The sequence below is a fragment of the Eleutherodactylus coqui genome, chromosome 1, assembly GCF_035609145.1.
Source record: "Eleutherodactylus coqui strain aEleCoq1 chromosome 1, aEleCoq1.hap1, whole genome shotgun sequence".
Lineage (NCBI taxonomy): Eukaryota > Metazoa > Chordata > Amphibia > Anura > Eleutherodactylidae > Eleutherodactylus > Eleutherodactylus coqui.
The window spans coordinates 27,756,477-27,773,461 of record NC_089837.1 but is presented as its reverse complement, the minus strand read 5'-3'; the positions used below and the strand labels follow the sequence as shown (position 1 = coordinate 27,773,461).

The following is a 16,985-nucleotide window of genomic DNA, read 5'->3' as shown; positions in this document are numbered from 1 at the left end:
ATGTTACAATCAAGTTTCATTCAATTCTGATGACTAGTATTAATATGTAAAATGTTCAATAAAACTACTTGAAGTAAAAAAGAAATTGCCAAATAAAGTAGAAGCAGAGAGCATTACAGAAGTATCCAAGGGGTCAAGGAGTGGAGGAAGACATTGCAGGAAAGCAAGTTCAAAATATTAGCATTTCCCAAAAGAAGCAATCCCAAGGGAAGTTACAATGTCAGCAATAGGAGTCACTGATACTCCTTTCAACCGGCCATTGATATTGATGAATACAATGAATGAACGTATCCTCAGTCTGGCTATGAGAGCAATCACTGGAAAGTCCTGGATGGCCTCTTTGAAAAAAAATGACTACAGAAGACATATCTCTATGATTGAATTGCAACTTCCTATATAAGAATGCAAGACTATATTATACAGGAAATGTATACATCCCCCAATCTCTCACCCTAAAATGACCTCATAGGGCCACTACTTCTATGCTCTCGTCTTTTGTAGCTTTCCTTTGGAAGCAGAAATACCTTACATTCTGAAGAACCTTGGACATCTGACTCCTGAGTTTGGGTGTTCTGTAGATCAGGTAGGAGGAATGTAGAACTGGGGGAAATTCCGAGACAACATGAAGCCACAGAAGGTCCACACAGTAAAAATAGTAATACAATTGACAGATTAAATAGCCAATGAAGTATATAGTGCTGTATATGAAAGTCACAGATACTAATTTTATTACTGAATAATATGTCTCCAAATTGATGGATAAATTCCTGCTCATCTTCATCTTTCTTATGTGCTGATACAACGAGGTGAAGAGAAGTACTGAGGAGACACAATAGAAAATAAATGGGAACAAGGGTCCAAAAATAAAACTGTATATATAATTACCAGCAGTGCAATCCATGGACAGATTATGCATTGCTGTATTGTATGTTGTACTTTTGTTCTTTTCAGTGATGTGTGTGAAGACGTCTACCAGGCATTTGAGAATAGAGAACAGTATTGAGGCTCCAATGAAATAAACAGTCCTGGGTACTATCATCCCCCTCAGATACATGAACAGTCTGCTGTGGAAGTTGGAGATCTTCAGACAGTGGACAATGGAGAGCAGAGATGTTAACCAAATACTGGCATATGAAAAGATAATATAAATTGTGCCTAGAATAGCCAGATGTATATTTAAATCCAGGCTGCTCAGGAAGAGTGCATACACAATCACATATAGAGTAACAGCACACTGAGCACACATCCTGGAAATCGCAAGAGAAGTTACAATGTGGTCAACAGGAGTCACTGATCTTCCTTTCCACCAGTCAGTGACATTGACTCCTATAATAAATGAATGTATCACCAGTCCAGCTATGAGACCAATCAGTGCCGGGGCCAGGAGACCCAGATACTGGACGTCAGTGTCACCCTCTGTAGAATCAGCCATCTCTGTTGTGTTTGACGATCCTAATAACACAAGGAGGTTTTTTTTACTGAAGGTTAAATCACAGAACGTTTTCCTTTCAGTCAAATATTAGGAGATTTACATTTGGAATGCAAACTACATCACAGATTCTGAGCGGAAGCAGAACATTTATAACTACCTTTCTGCACTGCGGTGTTAACAAGTGGATTAAGTTATCAGATTTGCTTCTTTAAAAGCAAAGAAAGATGGAAATGTCAGTGTTATAACAGCTGATATGTTATGTCAGGAATACTGAGTTGATATTTTCATAAATGTTGACATAAATGAGTTGATTTCATTCAGTCGCTGGTGATGCTGTTCTCTCTGCAGCACATGCTGCATTCATCATCGGATGGGGATCTTTGGGTCTTGTTTATTCCAGAAAATGTTGACATTTGTATACATACTAATTTGGGGTACATACACGTTAGAATTTATAAAGATGACCCCGTCCATATATCCTTTGACATATTAGGATCATTGAGAGTGTCCTCTGTTTGGGATCCCCTCTGTGAGACAGAGCAGAGAGACGTTCGGTACAATCATCCCATTCTTTTGGACTCAAGAGGCCTTTTGTTATGGTCTGGGAGCGTGGACCCACTGTGCTAACCAACCAACCTAGATTTTAGACTAGACCTTGTGTGGCTGGCAGCTGACCCAGTGATAAGTGATAACGTTAGACAGGGAGTCTGGCCCCTAGCTGATCAGGAAGATGAAAAGACCCCTGCCTACAAGCAGGGTAATTGCCCTGATAAGAATGACCCTGTGCCGGAACCTCAGAGCGGACTATCCCTGACAGGAGACAGAGACGATGAAGTGAACACAGGCTACACAGAACACAGAATAGGCGTGACTTACCAAGGAGATGGGAATGATACAAAAGTGTGGTAGCAAATGAACAGATGCACACAGGCAGAAGCACAAAGCAAAGAGCATACAAGATAAATGGATACAGATACACAGATAGAACAGTCCAAAGACTGGCATCCTAGATATGCTGAGTGTATGGAACAAATACACATCGATTCTGTGGCATGGGTGGGGTGTCCCCAGCAACCTTAAATAGGAACGCAATTGCCACTCAAGCTGTAGCTGGGCTATGAGCACCTGAGAAGGGTTAACTAGTGCATTGCTTGAATAAAATAGAAATAAAGAGTACATTCATAAGAAAAGAGCAGAGCAATGCTCACGACTGCCTGGAATAGCAAGAGAGTGACAGACAAAGGTAGCAGACCTAACATCCTTGTATTATAAGTACCGTCAATGAGCTAAATAGCCATAACTTAACACTGTACACTGCGTGAAGCCACAACGTAACACTGCCGAACTTATAAGTTCCTATTTTGTATCTGTTTTCTCTCAGAAATTAGATGGGACATCAACTGATCTTCCCTGTGCTAATGCGCGAATAAAGGAATGCAGGATATCTATAATCAAAGAGATGGTGAGGGGACACTTAGCTAACTTAAATGAAGTCAAGTCTCAAAGTCCAGATGAATTACATCATAGGATACTAAAGGAAGCAGCGGAGGTAATTGCTGAACCATTTGCCATAATCTTCGAAAATTCCTGGAGAACTGGTGAAGTCCTAGAAAATTGGAAAAGGGCAAATGTCCCTATCTACAAAAATGGAAGAAGGTGGATCTAGGAAACTACAAGCCTGTGAGCCTGACTTCTATACCAGGAGATAGTATTCTAAATAGTGATTTGTAATTCGTAAATAGTTAGCAATCAGACACTTACTTAGTAGGAGGGGGGTGTGATGGTCAGAATCCCTCTCCTTGAAGTGATGACTCCAAATAGTTCCTCCAAAACCGTTACACCGATCGTGGGTTTTAGGTGTTTTAATGTGTAGCATGTAGACAGACCAACATGCACAAAACAGACAACGCGTTTTAGTACCTTTAAATTGGCACCTTTCTCAAGTCGCATGGTTAAAACATAGGATCATACTTACATATATACACACACTAAGTGTGGATGAGTAGCTCCCGTTCTTTTCTCTGCGCAGCGCCATCTTTATTAGGGCGGTATTTGTGTTACCTGGAAGTGGGACTGGACCAGCAGCATGTACCAGAGAAGATGGAGTGCAAGGAGAAGAGAGTAAAGCCTGTTGTTTTGTGTGTTTTACAGCACATGAGGCCATTATTACAGATTAAGCTCATAAAGGGAGTTTAAAAAACAGCAAGGGAATATAAGCATTTTTACAGAATGTCAGCATAAAAGTTACATTATTTCAGAGTGTTGAAATAAAAGTGGTATTTTTAATTAGCAAGGGCATATTGAGGACATTATTACAAAATGAGTAAATAAAAGAAGGATTATTAAAGGGAGTGGTGGTATAAGAGGGGGCATTGTTACAGGGTGGGTTCATAACGGGGGCATTTTTAAAGAGCGAGGGCATAAAGGAGGCATTATTACTGAGTATGGGCATAAAGAGGGAATCATTAATACTGAGTGAGAACATAAAGAAGCATGATTAATGATTGGGGGCACAAAAGGGGGTACTTTTTCTGTGTATGGGAGTTTTAAAGCAGCACTTACTATGCAGGGCCTATGGGTAGTGCAAAAAGGGACAGACTATCACTGTGCTGGGTACAACTGTACGTATTGTTACCATTTGGAGCACTATGAATTTGGAAATTGTGTATGGAGGTGTGAATAACATAGGGAGGGTTCTGGCAAAAAGAAGAACCAAAGATATCTGTATGTCAAATTCTGCCCCATTGAAAAGACAGTCGCAGCGATATCGCTGCGATTTTCTCGCACTGCTCTGCGAGAGTTTTCACTTACTCTCGCAGCGCAGTGGAGAAAAAAACGCTAGTGGGTGGGAGCCCTTAGTTTTGACAAAGGTCAAACTGTCTAAAACTGGCCCTGTGCACAGCTATATAATTGTGGGCGTGAGAGAAAAATGGCTTAAGGCGCAATGACTCCAAAAAAGGGTGATGATGAGATGTAAAGATTTTATTACATAAGGAGTAAAACCAGCAGAACAAACACCTTTTAACCTCTTCTTCATTAATTGCTGGGGCAAGACATGCTGGATGGCTACGGTGAGTACCTAAGTTGCCATGCCAGCACAGCCAGAAGGGAAACTATAGGGTGAGGACCACGCTGTAAGTGTCGCTCCTGGTGTCTGAGGTGTAGATATATCATGGCTCTGTACAACCTCCATGTTGTACATAAAGCTAGTATAGCATAGATACACTAGCACTCTACAGGACTATAAAGTATGTGCAACCCTTTCTGGTTTTAAAAACTTGTGACTTGCATCCTTGTGACTTATTACAGTAGACTTCTTGTCTTCATAATATGCTATAGGACACAAGCACTATGTGACAGAACATTGATTGCTATGCCTAAGTATTATTAAGCAGGAGGCCTCAGGCTAGAAGTTCAAAAAGTGAAAAGATTTTAATTTTTAGTGTGACAATAATCAAAAGCATAAGAACTTCTACAGCACAGACCAGTATGACGGCAGCAGCTAAACTCATAGACCCAATGCCAAGTATTTCTATTCATTCTCCTTTGTGTCTAATGATCAGTCCTGTGTTGCTATTACTGTCACTGAGCTGTAACCTTCCACTAGGACAATGTTTGTGCTAGAAGTTCAAAAAGTGGAAATAGTTTATTTTTTTAGTTTCACTATAAACAAAAGTATTAGAACTAGAGATGAGCGAACTTACTCATTTGGCCATTTTTGCACTCGAGCACTGCTTTTTCTGAGTAACCGACTACTCGGGCGAAAAGATTCGGTGGGTGTCAGGGGTGAGCGGGGGGGTTCAGAGGGGAGTGGGGGGGGGAGAGAGAGAGAGCTAACCCCTGTTCTCCACTGCTACCCCCCGCTCTACCACGCCGCCCCCCGGCGCCCCCCAAATTTTTTCGTCCGAGTAGTCAGTTACTCGGAAACAGCGGTGCTCGAGTGCAAAAACGCCCTAAACGAGTAAGTTCGCTCAGCTCTAATTAGAACTAAAGATGAGCAAGCATGCTCGTCCAAGCTTGATGCTCATTAACAGCATTAACATACTCGTTGGTGCTCGTTACTCGCTCAAGCACCACGCAGTGTTTGAGAAACTTTAACGTCCCCTCCCACATGTTTAGCGCCATTTTTTAGCCACTAAACATGCAGGAAAGGCTGTACCACTTTCTGCTGTGACGTGCCAACCCTCTGCATATCTACAACAGTGACTGGCTGGCGGGATCAGGTGACCGCCGAGTACTTAAACTGTTGCCGCTCGCAGCTTGCCTCAACGCATGCTGGCAGAGGTTATGGATAGAGCTCCTCAGATAGGGAAAGCGTTAGGGTAGGGATTAGGTTGTGGTTAGGCAGGGATCCTGACTACAAGAACCCAACCATCCTTATTAGGACTACTCCTCTCATTGTGTGCATCTCTCATATCTACCAGTCTCTGTGTGCGGTGAATAAGCCCTAGGTATCAGTGGTTTACAGTGGTTACATTTTTTTCTGGCCCTGCTCAGAGCCTCTCACATTTACCAGTCTCTGTTGGCGGTGAATTAGCCCTAGGTATCAGCGGTATACACTGGTTAAATTCTTTCTGGCCCTGCATAGAGCCTCTCATATCTACCAGTCTCTGTGGGTGGTGAATTAGCCCTAGGTATCAGCAGTATACAGTGGTTTATTTTTTTTCTGGCCCTGCTCAGAGCCTCTCAAATCTACCAGTCTCTATGGGCGGTGAATTTGCCCTAGGTATCAGTGGTATACACTGGTTAAATTTTTTCTAGCCCTGCATAGAGCCTCTCATATCTACCAGTCTCTGTGGGTGGTGAATTTGAATTTAAGTTATGTGGGTTGTACCACACGTAAATTAAAAACAAGTATAACAGAACATTTGAGGTACATAAAAAACTCGTCTGAGTAGTTCAAGAGCAGCAAGGCACTTAATAAAGAAACACCAAGGGAATACAAGTAGTTTTGCTTTTTATGGAATAGAGAGGGTAATGAATACCAGAAAATTTTTAATTGACCGGGAATCAGTTTTAAAACAAGAACCATATTAGATCCTGGTTTTGGATACAAGGTTGTCAAGGGGGTTGAATGTAACAACTAGTTTGTTATATATCTACTAAAATATAGTAAGTTATGCAAGGTGAAAGAAAGAAAAATATATTTTTATATATATACCTGTTTTCCCAATTTGAAAGGGAACAGGTTCAGATACAGCATTAACCCTTTAGTGACCAAGCTGTTTGCGCCTTAATGACCGGGCCACATTTTGCAAATCTGACATGTGTCACTTTTGCATTGCCAAGGGATTCTGATATTGTTTTTTCGCCACATGTTGTACTTCATTTAGGTGGAAAAAATAGACCAAGGCCTCATGTCCACGGGGAAAATCAGATCCGCTGCAGATTCTCCATGGAGAATCTGCAGCGGGTCCCTCCTGCCCCGCGGACATGAGCGCTGAAATTAGCAATTTAAAAGAATTTACCTATCCGGCGCGGGCGACGAAGCTCTGCTCTTCCTCACGGCCGGATCTTCATTTTCGGCCGGCGGATGAATTCCTGACGCCGGCGGCCGGCACGTCGCCGGCACGTCGTCGACGTGCCGCGCGCATGCGCCGGGCACATCCGCCGAGCCGAAGCAAGGGAGATGCGGCGGTGAGGAAGAGAAGAGCTTCGCGGTCCGCTGCGGGTGAGTAAATGCTTTAAATTCCTATTTTAGGTCTCCCGCGGATCCGGACGGCTTCCATAGGCTTCAATAGAAGCCCGCGGGAGCCGTCCCCGCGGGAGACCCGCATGAAAATGGAGCATGGTCCAGATTTTTTCATGCTCCATTTTTTTTTAAATCACTTTTATTGACGATCCGCGGGTATTTATGTATCCGCGGGTGGTCAATGCATCCCTATGGGGTGCGGATCCGCGCGCGGGAGATCCGCTGCGGATCCTAAATCCTACTTTCCCCGTGGACATGAGCCCCAATAGAATTTGTGTTTATTTATTAAAAGCGCCAAAATTGGGAAAGTTTTGAAAAAAAATCTTCATTTTTTTCACATTTCCAACTGCAATATCTCAAATATGTGCAAACATAATATAGAAATTTTTGCTAAGATATATATTTCCCCCCGTTTACTTTCATTTTTTTTAACCATTTAGGAGATTTAACATTATAATTTAACATTACAAATTTAACATTACTTTTCAGCATTTTGAGGAACAACTTGTTTTCCTACACTAATCCAAGATTGCAAAGGCTCATGAGTGTCAGAATAATAGATACCCCCCAAATGACCCCATTTTAAAAACGACATCCCTTAATTTATCCACTGAGGGGTGTCATGAGTATTTTGACCCCACAGGTTTCTTTCAGGAATTAATTCAATTTAGAGGAGAAAAAGTAAAATTTCATATTTTTGCAAATATGTCATTTTAAAGACATATTTTTTTCCTATAGTTTACACGAAAATGAGGATTTACACCCCAAAATGGACCCCCCTGTTTGTCCTGTGTTCAGAAATATACCCATTGGGGCCCTAATCTTATATCTGAGTGCACAACGGGGCCCAAAATGAAAGGAGTATTCTGTGTCTTTCAAGACAGAAATTTTGCTTGAAGTCCTTTTAGGCACCATTGCCCACTTGTAGAGCCCTTGATCGCCCAAAACCATAGAAAACCCCCACAAATGACCCCATTTTAAAAACTAGACCCCTTAACGAATTTATCTAGGGGTGTACTGCATATTTTGACCCCACAGTTTTTGAATGAATTCAAGCAAAGCAAAAGGAAAAAAATGTGATTTTTTTTGGCATTTCTGTCATTTTAAAAACAGCTTTTTTTGTACAGCACACACATGAATGAAGACTTGCACCCCAAAATGGATACCCCTGTTTGTCCTGTTTTTAGAAATATACCTATTGTGGCCCTAATCTTATGTCTGGGTGCACAACGGGGCCCAAAATGAAAGGAGTAATTGGTGGCTTTCAGAACATAGATTTTGTTTGAAGTCCTTTTAGGCCCCATAGCACACATGTAGAGTTCTTGATCGGCCAAAACCATAGAGAACCCCTACAAATGACCCCATTTTGAAAACTAGACTTCCTGATGTCATAGAAACTTGAAATTTGGCACGAGCATTGATTATGTCATAAATAGGAAAAGCTAATAGGTCTCAACTCTATTATTCAATTCTAGCGCAAAAGAATTAGCGTCCTAATTTTACGTACGGAATCTAATTCTCTCACTTGAAATTTGGCACGAGCATTGATTATGTCATAAATAAGAAAAGTTAATGGGTCCCAACTCGATTATTCAATTGTAAGCGCAAAAGAATTAGCGTCCAAATTTTACATATGTAATCTAATTCTCTCACTTCCCGATGTCATAAAAACTTGAAATTTGGCACGGGCATTGATTATGTCATAAATAGGAAAAGCAAACGGGTCCCAACTCGATTATTCAATTCTAGCGCAAAAGAGTTAACGTCCAAATTTTACGTATGGTATCTAATTCTCTCACTTGAAATTTGGCACGAGCATTGATTATCTCATAAAATAGGAAAAGTTAATGGGTCCAAACTCGATTATTCAATTCTAAGCGCAAAAAAATTAGTGTCCAAATTTTACGTACGAAGTCTAATTCTCTTATTTCCCGATGTCATAGAAACTTGAAATTTGGTACGATCATTGAATATGTTATACATAGGAAAAGCTATGTAGCAGTAGGCTAGGAAATGTTAGAGTGCAGTTTCACGGTGAGAGCTGGTTGTACGGCACTGCAAGCTGAGAACGCTATTATGGAAATGCAGGGAACAGGCCTAGAAGCGTAATACAAAAGTTGGTGCACTACTGCTCCCAGCCAGCCACAACTGTAAAGCACACGGTCATATGTAGCCCTAAGAAAGACCGTTGGGGTTCTTGTACAGAGGATCAGGACTGTATAACTTTCCCTATAGAAGCAGCTCTGTCTCTAAACTCTGCGTTATGCACTGCAGACTGAGAACGCTATAGTTGAAATGGCCTGCACAGCCCACAGCCCCCCCAAAAAGTTGGTGCACTACTGCTCCCAGCCAGCCACAACAGTAATGCACACTATGAAGAGTAGCCCTAAGAAGGACCGTTGGGGTTCTTGATGACAGGATGCTACTCTAACACTGTCCCTATATCAGCAGCAGCACTATCCCTAACCTCTGCTGGCATGCGTCTGGTGCGAGCCGCGGGCGGGACCACTTTAAGTTCTTGGCGGTCACCTGATCCCGCCAGCCACTCACTACTGGGGGGGGGGGGCTGGCACGTCACAGCAGGAAGTGGTAATTCCTTCAACGCATGTCTATTGTCTAGAAAATTGCGCTAAGCAGGAACCCTCAGTTATCTCGCCACAGAGAACAGATAATTTGGGCTAGAAGAAAGTACACTGTGAGAGATGCAGTTTCAGCATTGTTTTAATATGTTTAAGTCTGTGTTTCAAAGAACGGAGCCCCTTAAGGGCTGTCGTCAGGCGAATGAATTGGTGGCGGAGAGACAAGGGTCCTAGTTTGTAAGATGTAAGAAAACGCTTATGAAAATGTGTAACATGGACCCGTACGTTATATTACAGTATGGTGACTTGGAGGAGGTTCTTAAGACAAATAAGGGTGCCTTAAAAGACAAAGGTTTTCTAGAAAGTGCTGAAATGAGGAGCAGAGGGACGGTCAGGGAAAGTTAAGTATGTACATGTATTATTTGCCTAAGAAAGTATCTAAATATATATACACAAATGGTTAACTGAGCTTGCTTTTAATGAGAGAAAGATTGTTTACTTGAAGCTGCAGGGTGAGACAACGCCCCCTTTCCTTGCCTTGGTCTTCTTCTTTTCAAGGCCAGGAGATAAGAATGGAGAGAGCATGCGATACTAACACTGGAAAGTAGCTTTGTTTGCTTTAATGGCATAGAAGCTTGTAATGAATCTAATGAATTATACTGTCTTAGAAGGCAGGAAAGATAGGAATTTTAAGGTACATTCTTGCTGGGTTCTGAGTTCACAAATGGACATGTTTTGGTCTCTTTCATACAAATGTAAGAAAGTTATACCCCACTCACATCCTGTGGGGGCTTTTAAGAATACAGGGGTTGAAAATGCAGAACATGTTGCGTTGTCAGAAGATCCGAGTATATGTATTTTTTATGCGTTTAAATGCAACTAAAACAACTTTGTTCAGTCTGTGTTTCATATTCACAGAGAGATAAGTCAGTTATTTTGCAAAGGTGGGGGCTGGCATTCTCAGACTTCACTCATTGCTCGGGGTCACAGACAGAAGGAAAAACAAGGGGGGGGGGGCTGAAAGATACCCACGCATTCTAAAATATATCAGTATTTAATATAGCATATAACAGCTTCAGTAAATAAGAAAGATATTATGTCTCAGTCACTTGGCAAACATTTTCACACAAATTGTTAAAAATAGCACTCATTCACAATCTCATCTCAATAGAATCATGTACTTTATAACATTATAGCACTCACCTTAATGTTTTTTTTTTTTAACTCATGTATGTTTGTCACACTTTTTTTTCTGTGTATTTGTATGTACTGGTACACCTTCAAAAGGGAAGGGGGGTTGGGGGGTGATGGGCAGACTTGGCCACATGGATGGATGAGAGTTAGTAACCCGCGTTCAGGCTGTGATGAATGTAAAATGTGTGATGCAGATAATGACTGGGGATAAACGTTTTCCTTCCCCCTCTGGATGAGATTTTACTTGTTTGTTATGTGGATGTGCAGATTGTACAGTTTAAATGAAAGTATGAAGAAACACGCAAACGCCCAGAATCAAAGGGGTGGAGCTAGATGATGTAAAGGTACGTTATGGGTCATCCCTGTCTTGTCCACAAGGAGGGGGTGAGAATTTTTGACGAGACATTGCAGGCAGGATCAGATTAATAATGAATTTGCTTAAAGGATATCACATTTCCAATGTGGATAGATGTTTGTAGATTATTCTGCCCTGATGTAACTCACGTCTCTGTTATTGGTGCTGCCTTCTTACAGGCCTTATCTGCATCCATCAAATTCTCACCGAATGGATCGGTACAGGTTGAGACCTCGGGTGCCAGTTCAGAGAACTAACTGCTCTCTTGGTGGATCCGGCTCATGTGTTTGCCCTGACAGCCACTGCAGGAACTCAGTTTTCCGCAGGTACTGACAAATTGTTGGCACCTCCAAGACAGACATAGGGAAATTGAATGTACCCCCTAAGATGGGGTATTTGAAACGAGGGTACACACCCCTGGGTCGAACAGTATCCTTTTAGTTTCCCACAAGAAATGTTGATAGGGGACAAGTGGGAGACTTGGTTCCAATGGGGGTTTAGCGCGAGGTATGTCCTCCAGCAAACACCTTTCTTTTCCAGTCAAGAAAAGACGCAAAGAGGTGTCCATGTCGACACCTACTGCATGGTCCATGACTTCTGCGAGGGGAACAAGGTTATGGTTCTGGACTACCCCCTTATGGTTCTCAGCCCTCATGATATCCAGAGCATATGCACACAAGTGCAACCCAAGCACTTATCTCTGGTCTGTCAGATCCAGCCCTCTTCATGCTTCATAGCATTTTTTTCCAATGTTGTATTACTTTGAACCTGGCTACTCTTTTCCAATTGAGTATCCTGGTTCAAAGGGGGGAGGAGGAGGCATAGGTGATCTAGGTATTGCAAATCAGCTATTTTAGAATTTTTTGCAACAAGATTCTGATCTATTTGAAATAGAATACCAGCATCATTGTCTAGTACTGATGCAACAAGAAAATTTAAGTTTTAAAACAGTTACTGAAACCTCCTGTTAACAATGCATATTTTGAGTTTTTTGTAGATGGTACCAGGGTGAGGATTGATGACTCCACACCGGATATGCAGTGGTCACACAACAAAATGTCCTAAAAGCAGAGGCTCTGCCTCCGCATGTCTCAGCACAAGAAGCGGAACTGAAGGCCCTTACTAAGGCGTGTAGAGTGGCAGAAGGTGAGACGGCAAACATTTTTACACTAATTTCCGGTATGCATTTGGCATAGCTCATGAGTACGGCCCAATATGGAAGGCCAGACAGTTTATTACCTCAGCAGGACAGCCAATTAAAAATGGTGCAGCGGTGCAGAGTCTCATGGAGGCCCTACTACTACCTGTCAGTGGAGAGCTCACACCAATTACTACACTGGAGAAGCAAGAGTCAACGCTATCGTAGAAAGCACAGCAAAGGCACAAGCCCTCAAGCCGTGGAAGAAAAGAAGAAAAGAAGACATTGACAAACTTTGGACATTGACAAAGCTTTGAGCATTGATAAAAACTTTGAACTTTGATATGCTAAGGACTTTACAGTTTCAAGCCAGCAAGGAAGAAAAGGGAAAAAAATGGACTAAAAATGGCAGCAACAGAACAGGATGGCATATGGCGAACAGTCAACAGAATTTGCCTACCACGGTCCCTGTGCCCCATTATGGCCCAGCTGATGCACAGGAAAGACTCACCTATCAAAGCAGCAATGATGTTGGCACTTGAACAAGGACGGGTGGCTCCTGGGTTCTCTGTAGCTGCTGCATAATTTGTCCAATCTCGCATGATCTATGCCGTAGGCAACAGGGCAGAAGTAAATTGGCCACATAACACTTGCCTGGGCCACTCTACCCATTTTAGGGATTGCAAATTGACTACATTCAGCTCCCATTTGTTCGGAAGTATGAATATGTGCTTGTTGTTGATGTATTTTCAGGATGGAGGCCTACCCTGTTACCAAGGTAAAGGAGCAGGTAACCGCACAGAAGTTCATAAATGAGGTAATCTGCAGATACAGGGTACCAGAAGTGATTGAGTCAAACAAAGGTACACACTTCACAGGTGAAATAATACAACACATCATGTCTGCTTTGGGTATATCCCAGGCCTTTCACACACCCTACCATCCACACAGTAGTAGAAAAGTAGAAGGGATGAACGATACCCATAAATTTAAGATACAAAAGGCAATAGAGGAAATGGGCAAATCTTGGATTGAGTGCCTTTCATTAGTCTTTTCTCAGTTATGTATATACCACAACAGCTGAGCTTGGGGAATGATTCTCTTGCTAATTTGGTCATAGGCCTCTCCAAGGAATTGTAAGTAATGCATTCTGCAGTCTCTGCTTCTCTCCCAGGTCCCACAGACAAATGTCATGATCTAAAACCAGGTGACAGGGTCTATGGGAAAAAGTTTGAGAGAGAAGGACTAGAAACCCGGTTTGAAGGTCCTTACCAGGTGTTGCTCACCACCCCAACTGCACTCAAGCTCGAAGGAAAGCCCACTTGGATCTACGCCTCACACTGAAAAAAGACCCTGGGTCCCGGAGCACACAACTGATGATCCTGCATATCCTTTACATGCTATGGGCAGGGTGGGGGACCTGGGCAGAGGTGGCCGTAACACTTTCAGGGGCAGGAAAGGAGAGAAATTGGAACCCTTGGTCCGGAGAATATGAAGGGGAAGTGACATTGTGGTACAACTCCTCTAACACACACAAATAGCCACATACACCTTTGACTACTGTCACTAGCCCCCTGTTTCAGGGATCAGAACAAATTAATACAATCAAATGTGCAATATGAAGACTACACTGAGGGTGAGAATCCAACATTGCATCCTACTAAGAGAGAAGTTGACACTCCAGGTGGTAGCTTTGATCCACATGTATATATAGATGCAATAGGAGTGCCAAGGAAGGTGCCAGATGAATTCAAGGCCAGGGATCAGGTTAAGGCAGGCTTTGAATCCCTATTTGCTATTGTCACTGTTAACAAGAATGTAGACTGGATAAATTATATCTATTACAATCAGTAGAGGTTTGTAAACTACACCAGGGATGCTTTGCAACGGTTAGCTGACCAGTTAGGGCCCACTGCATCTATGGCATTCCAAAGTAGAATCGCCCTGGATGTGATTTTAGCAGAAAAAGGTGGAGTATGTAACACCGGACTACAGGTAAAGTGACCGTCATCATTAAAAGATTAGCCAGTCTGTCAGAAGAACTTAAAAGGAATTCAGGAGTTACAGATCCCTGGGACCATTACTTTTCATGGCTGAAGTGATGGCAGAAAGTCCTGATTCAAGTTTGTATAATCCTGGGCATCATTGTGTTAGTTCTGCTGATTTCCTGTACGTGTATTATCCCCTTGATCAAAAAGAGTATGAGTAAGGGACTGGAAAATGTGACACCAACATTTCCCTTGTTTGAAAAAAGATGAAGAGCCAGTCCCGATAATTCCAACCACCGTACGTTACCAAAGACATGGAGAGATGGACTAGTACTGCGCCGCCTCGGTCTCCTAAGATGTCAGTGGATTTCCCATTTGCCTAGGGATAGTGTAGAAGACCATAGGTTCCAGCGAGGGCGCACTTTTAACTTGTATGGATAGAGGGTATGGATGCCCGAAAGATGAGCCCAGGGAATCCATGTCCTCCTTCCGAATTGAGGAAGGGATCCCCCCCTTGAGGATTAGGGCCACAAGGACAGTGCGGAAGCCCTGACACAAGGAAGAGGATGACCAGGAGCAGGCGTGAGACCTAGTGTTTGATCTTCATATTAAGTTTTTTAGGGGGGTTTGTGAGAGTATATGTATATATTGTCATATGTTTTTTATGCTTTTATACCTGTATGCAAGTTCTATGCAATGCTATAATGCAAAAAACTTAATATGTAGCCTTAAAAATCTTACCAGATATGCCAAGGCTTTGCAAGGCCGAGAGAGAGATAGGTCCAGAAATTCAGAGATGATACAGAACCAGATAAGAAGGCCACGTGCTTGGCTGTTTTCCCAGAGATGCCTGATCTAAGATAACGACTGCTTATGTGACTAACACTGCCTCAGGCGGGACTGCGGACATTACATATATGGTTATGCGATGGATTTGAGCCAATGAGACCATTACACATTTCTAGTGATGTGACAAGGGGTATAAAGCCCCGTGCAATCTGTAATAAAGTGTGCAGTTATTTCCCCATGTGAAGAACTATAACAGACCTCCGTGTGTGGTGTTTCTTCTTTACCGCCAGCAGCGTGGCATTGAGGTGGATCTGATTGGTGCTGTACGCAGAATTTGCCTGACACACTGACTTTACAATTGATGATGTAGGTAGGACATTCACAGCAGAAGAAATAGCACAAGCTGTTGCAGGTAGAGACAAAGAAAATGCTTGATTGCAATAGTGGACCAATTTTGCTTGGCTGAGAAGTTTTGGAAAAAGTGTGTTAAATGATAAGGAAGGAAGATTGGCTGATGGACGATTGCTCAAGTTTGCAGTGACTTGGTGAAGAATGTTTAAGTAGGTAACAAAAAGTAAAAGAAAGATAGGTAAAGTTACAAGATGGTGATTTTTACATGTGCTTTGTGTGAAAGACAAAGGAAGGTCAGCCATTCTTCACTATCTGAGGGCACCACCACCACCATGGCTGTGTAATGGATAATGTTTTCTCCCTATTGCCCTACCCCTAAATGGCCATGTTGTTATTGTGGCCAATAACAGTCTGCATACCTTGATACGTGTTTAGTATATAGCATTCCTGGACTCGCCTGTTACCATTCCCCAGTCAGGCAATGCCTTCAGTGGCTATTCCAGTGTCAGCCATGGCTCAGCAGCCATTTTATAATCTGCTGTAACAATAGCTTTGGTCACTGCCCAGGTGCTATGTTAGCTCCACAGCAGGCATGAGCTGGCTTATCACCTCCCATCGATGTACCTTTAACCTTGCATCCTACTGTTTACACTGGTAGTATTGCTATGATGGGTGCCTTTTCAGAATTGCATAGGAATTGTCAAAAGCCCTCCATTCCGGCTGCAACAACACTCACCCCCCATTATCTGCCCTGCAGCCTGTTTTGCCTGGTATTGTAATTTAATTGCCGCACATAACGTTGTTGCTGGAAAGATCTGTGAACTTTTCCGCTCTGCTGTGGAGGGGGGGGGGGGGGGGATGGGGTAGAAACTGAATCCTTTTATACTCTTATTCATGCAGCCTGTGTCCCCCTATGACATGAAGCAAGTTCTGTGAAGAATCTGTTGACAAAAATACACTGTTTTTTCTGTATGTTTTGATTTCTTAACATTGATCTTTGCTATAGAATCATAGAATGGTAGAGTTGGAAGGGACCTCCAGGGTCATTGAGTTCAACCCACTGCTCAGTGCAGGATTTACTAAATCATCCCAGACAGATATTTGACCAACCTTTGTTTGAACACTTCCATTCAAGGAGAACTCACCACCTCCCATGGTAACCTGTTCCACTCATTGATCACCCTCACTGTCAGAAAGTTGTTTTTTTTTATATCTAATTTGTGTCTCCTCCATTTTAGTTTCATCCCCTTGCTTCTATTATTTCCTTGTGCAAATGGGAATAGGGCTGATGCCTCTGCAATATGACAACTGTTCATATATTTGTAGACAGCTATTGATTCTCCTCTCAGCCTTCTTTTTTGCAAGCAAAATATTCCCAGATCCTTTAACTGTTCTTCATGGGACATGATTCGCAGACCGCTTACCATCTTGGTAACTCTTCTCTGAACTTGATCCAGTTTGTCAATG

General features: G+C 42.4%; 1 protein-coding gene across 1 annotated transcript; it reads right to left on the bottom strand.

Moving 5' to 3' along the window:
* Positions 1-463: 463 nt before the first annotated feature.
* Positions 464-12,992, bottom strand: LOC136609023 (taste receptor type 2 member 104-like). The gene is made up of 3 exons (XM_066589143.1): positions 12,902-12,992; positions 937-1,452; positions 464-819 (listed from the first exon to the last, which is right to left on the bottom strand). Exons 1-3 carry the CDS (start codon positions 12,990-12,992, stop codon positions 464-466), a joined length of 963 nt encoding a protein of 320 aa, XP_066445240.1.
* Between the last annotated feature and the right edge of the window lie 3,993 nt (positions 12,993-16,985).

Coding starts and splice junctions, on each gene's coding strand:
- LOC136609023 (XM_066589143.1), bottom strand. CDS start 12,992: ATGCGAGATTGGACAAATTATGCAGCAGCTACAGAGAACCCAGGAGCC. Junction 1,453..12,901: donor CATCATTGCTGCTTTGATAG/GTGAGTCTTTCC, acceptor TTGTGTTATTAG/GATCGTCAAACACAACAGAG. Junction 820..936: donor CATCACTGAAAAGAACAAAA/GTACAACATACA, acceptor GTGTCTCCTCAG/TACTTCTCTTCACCTCGTTG.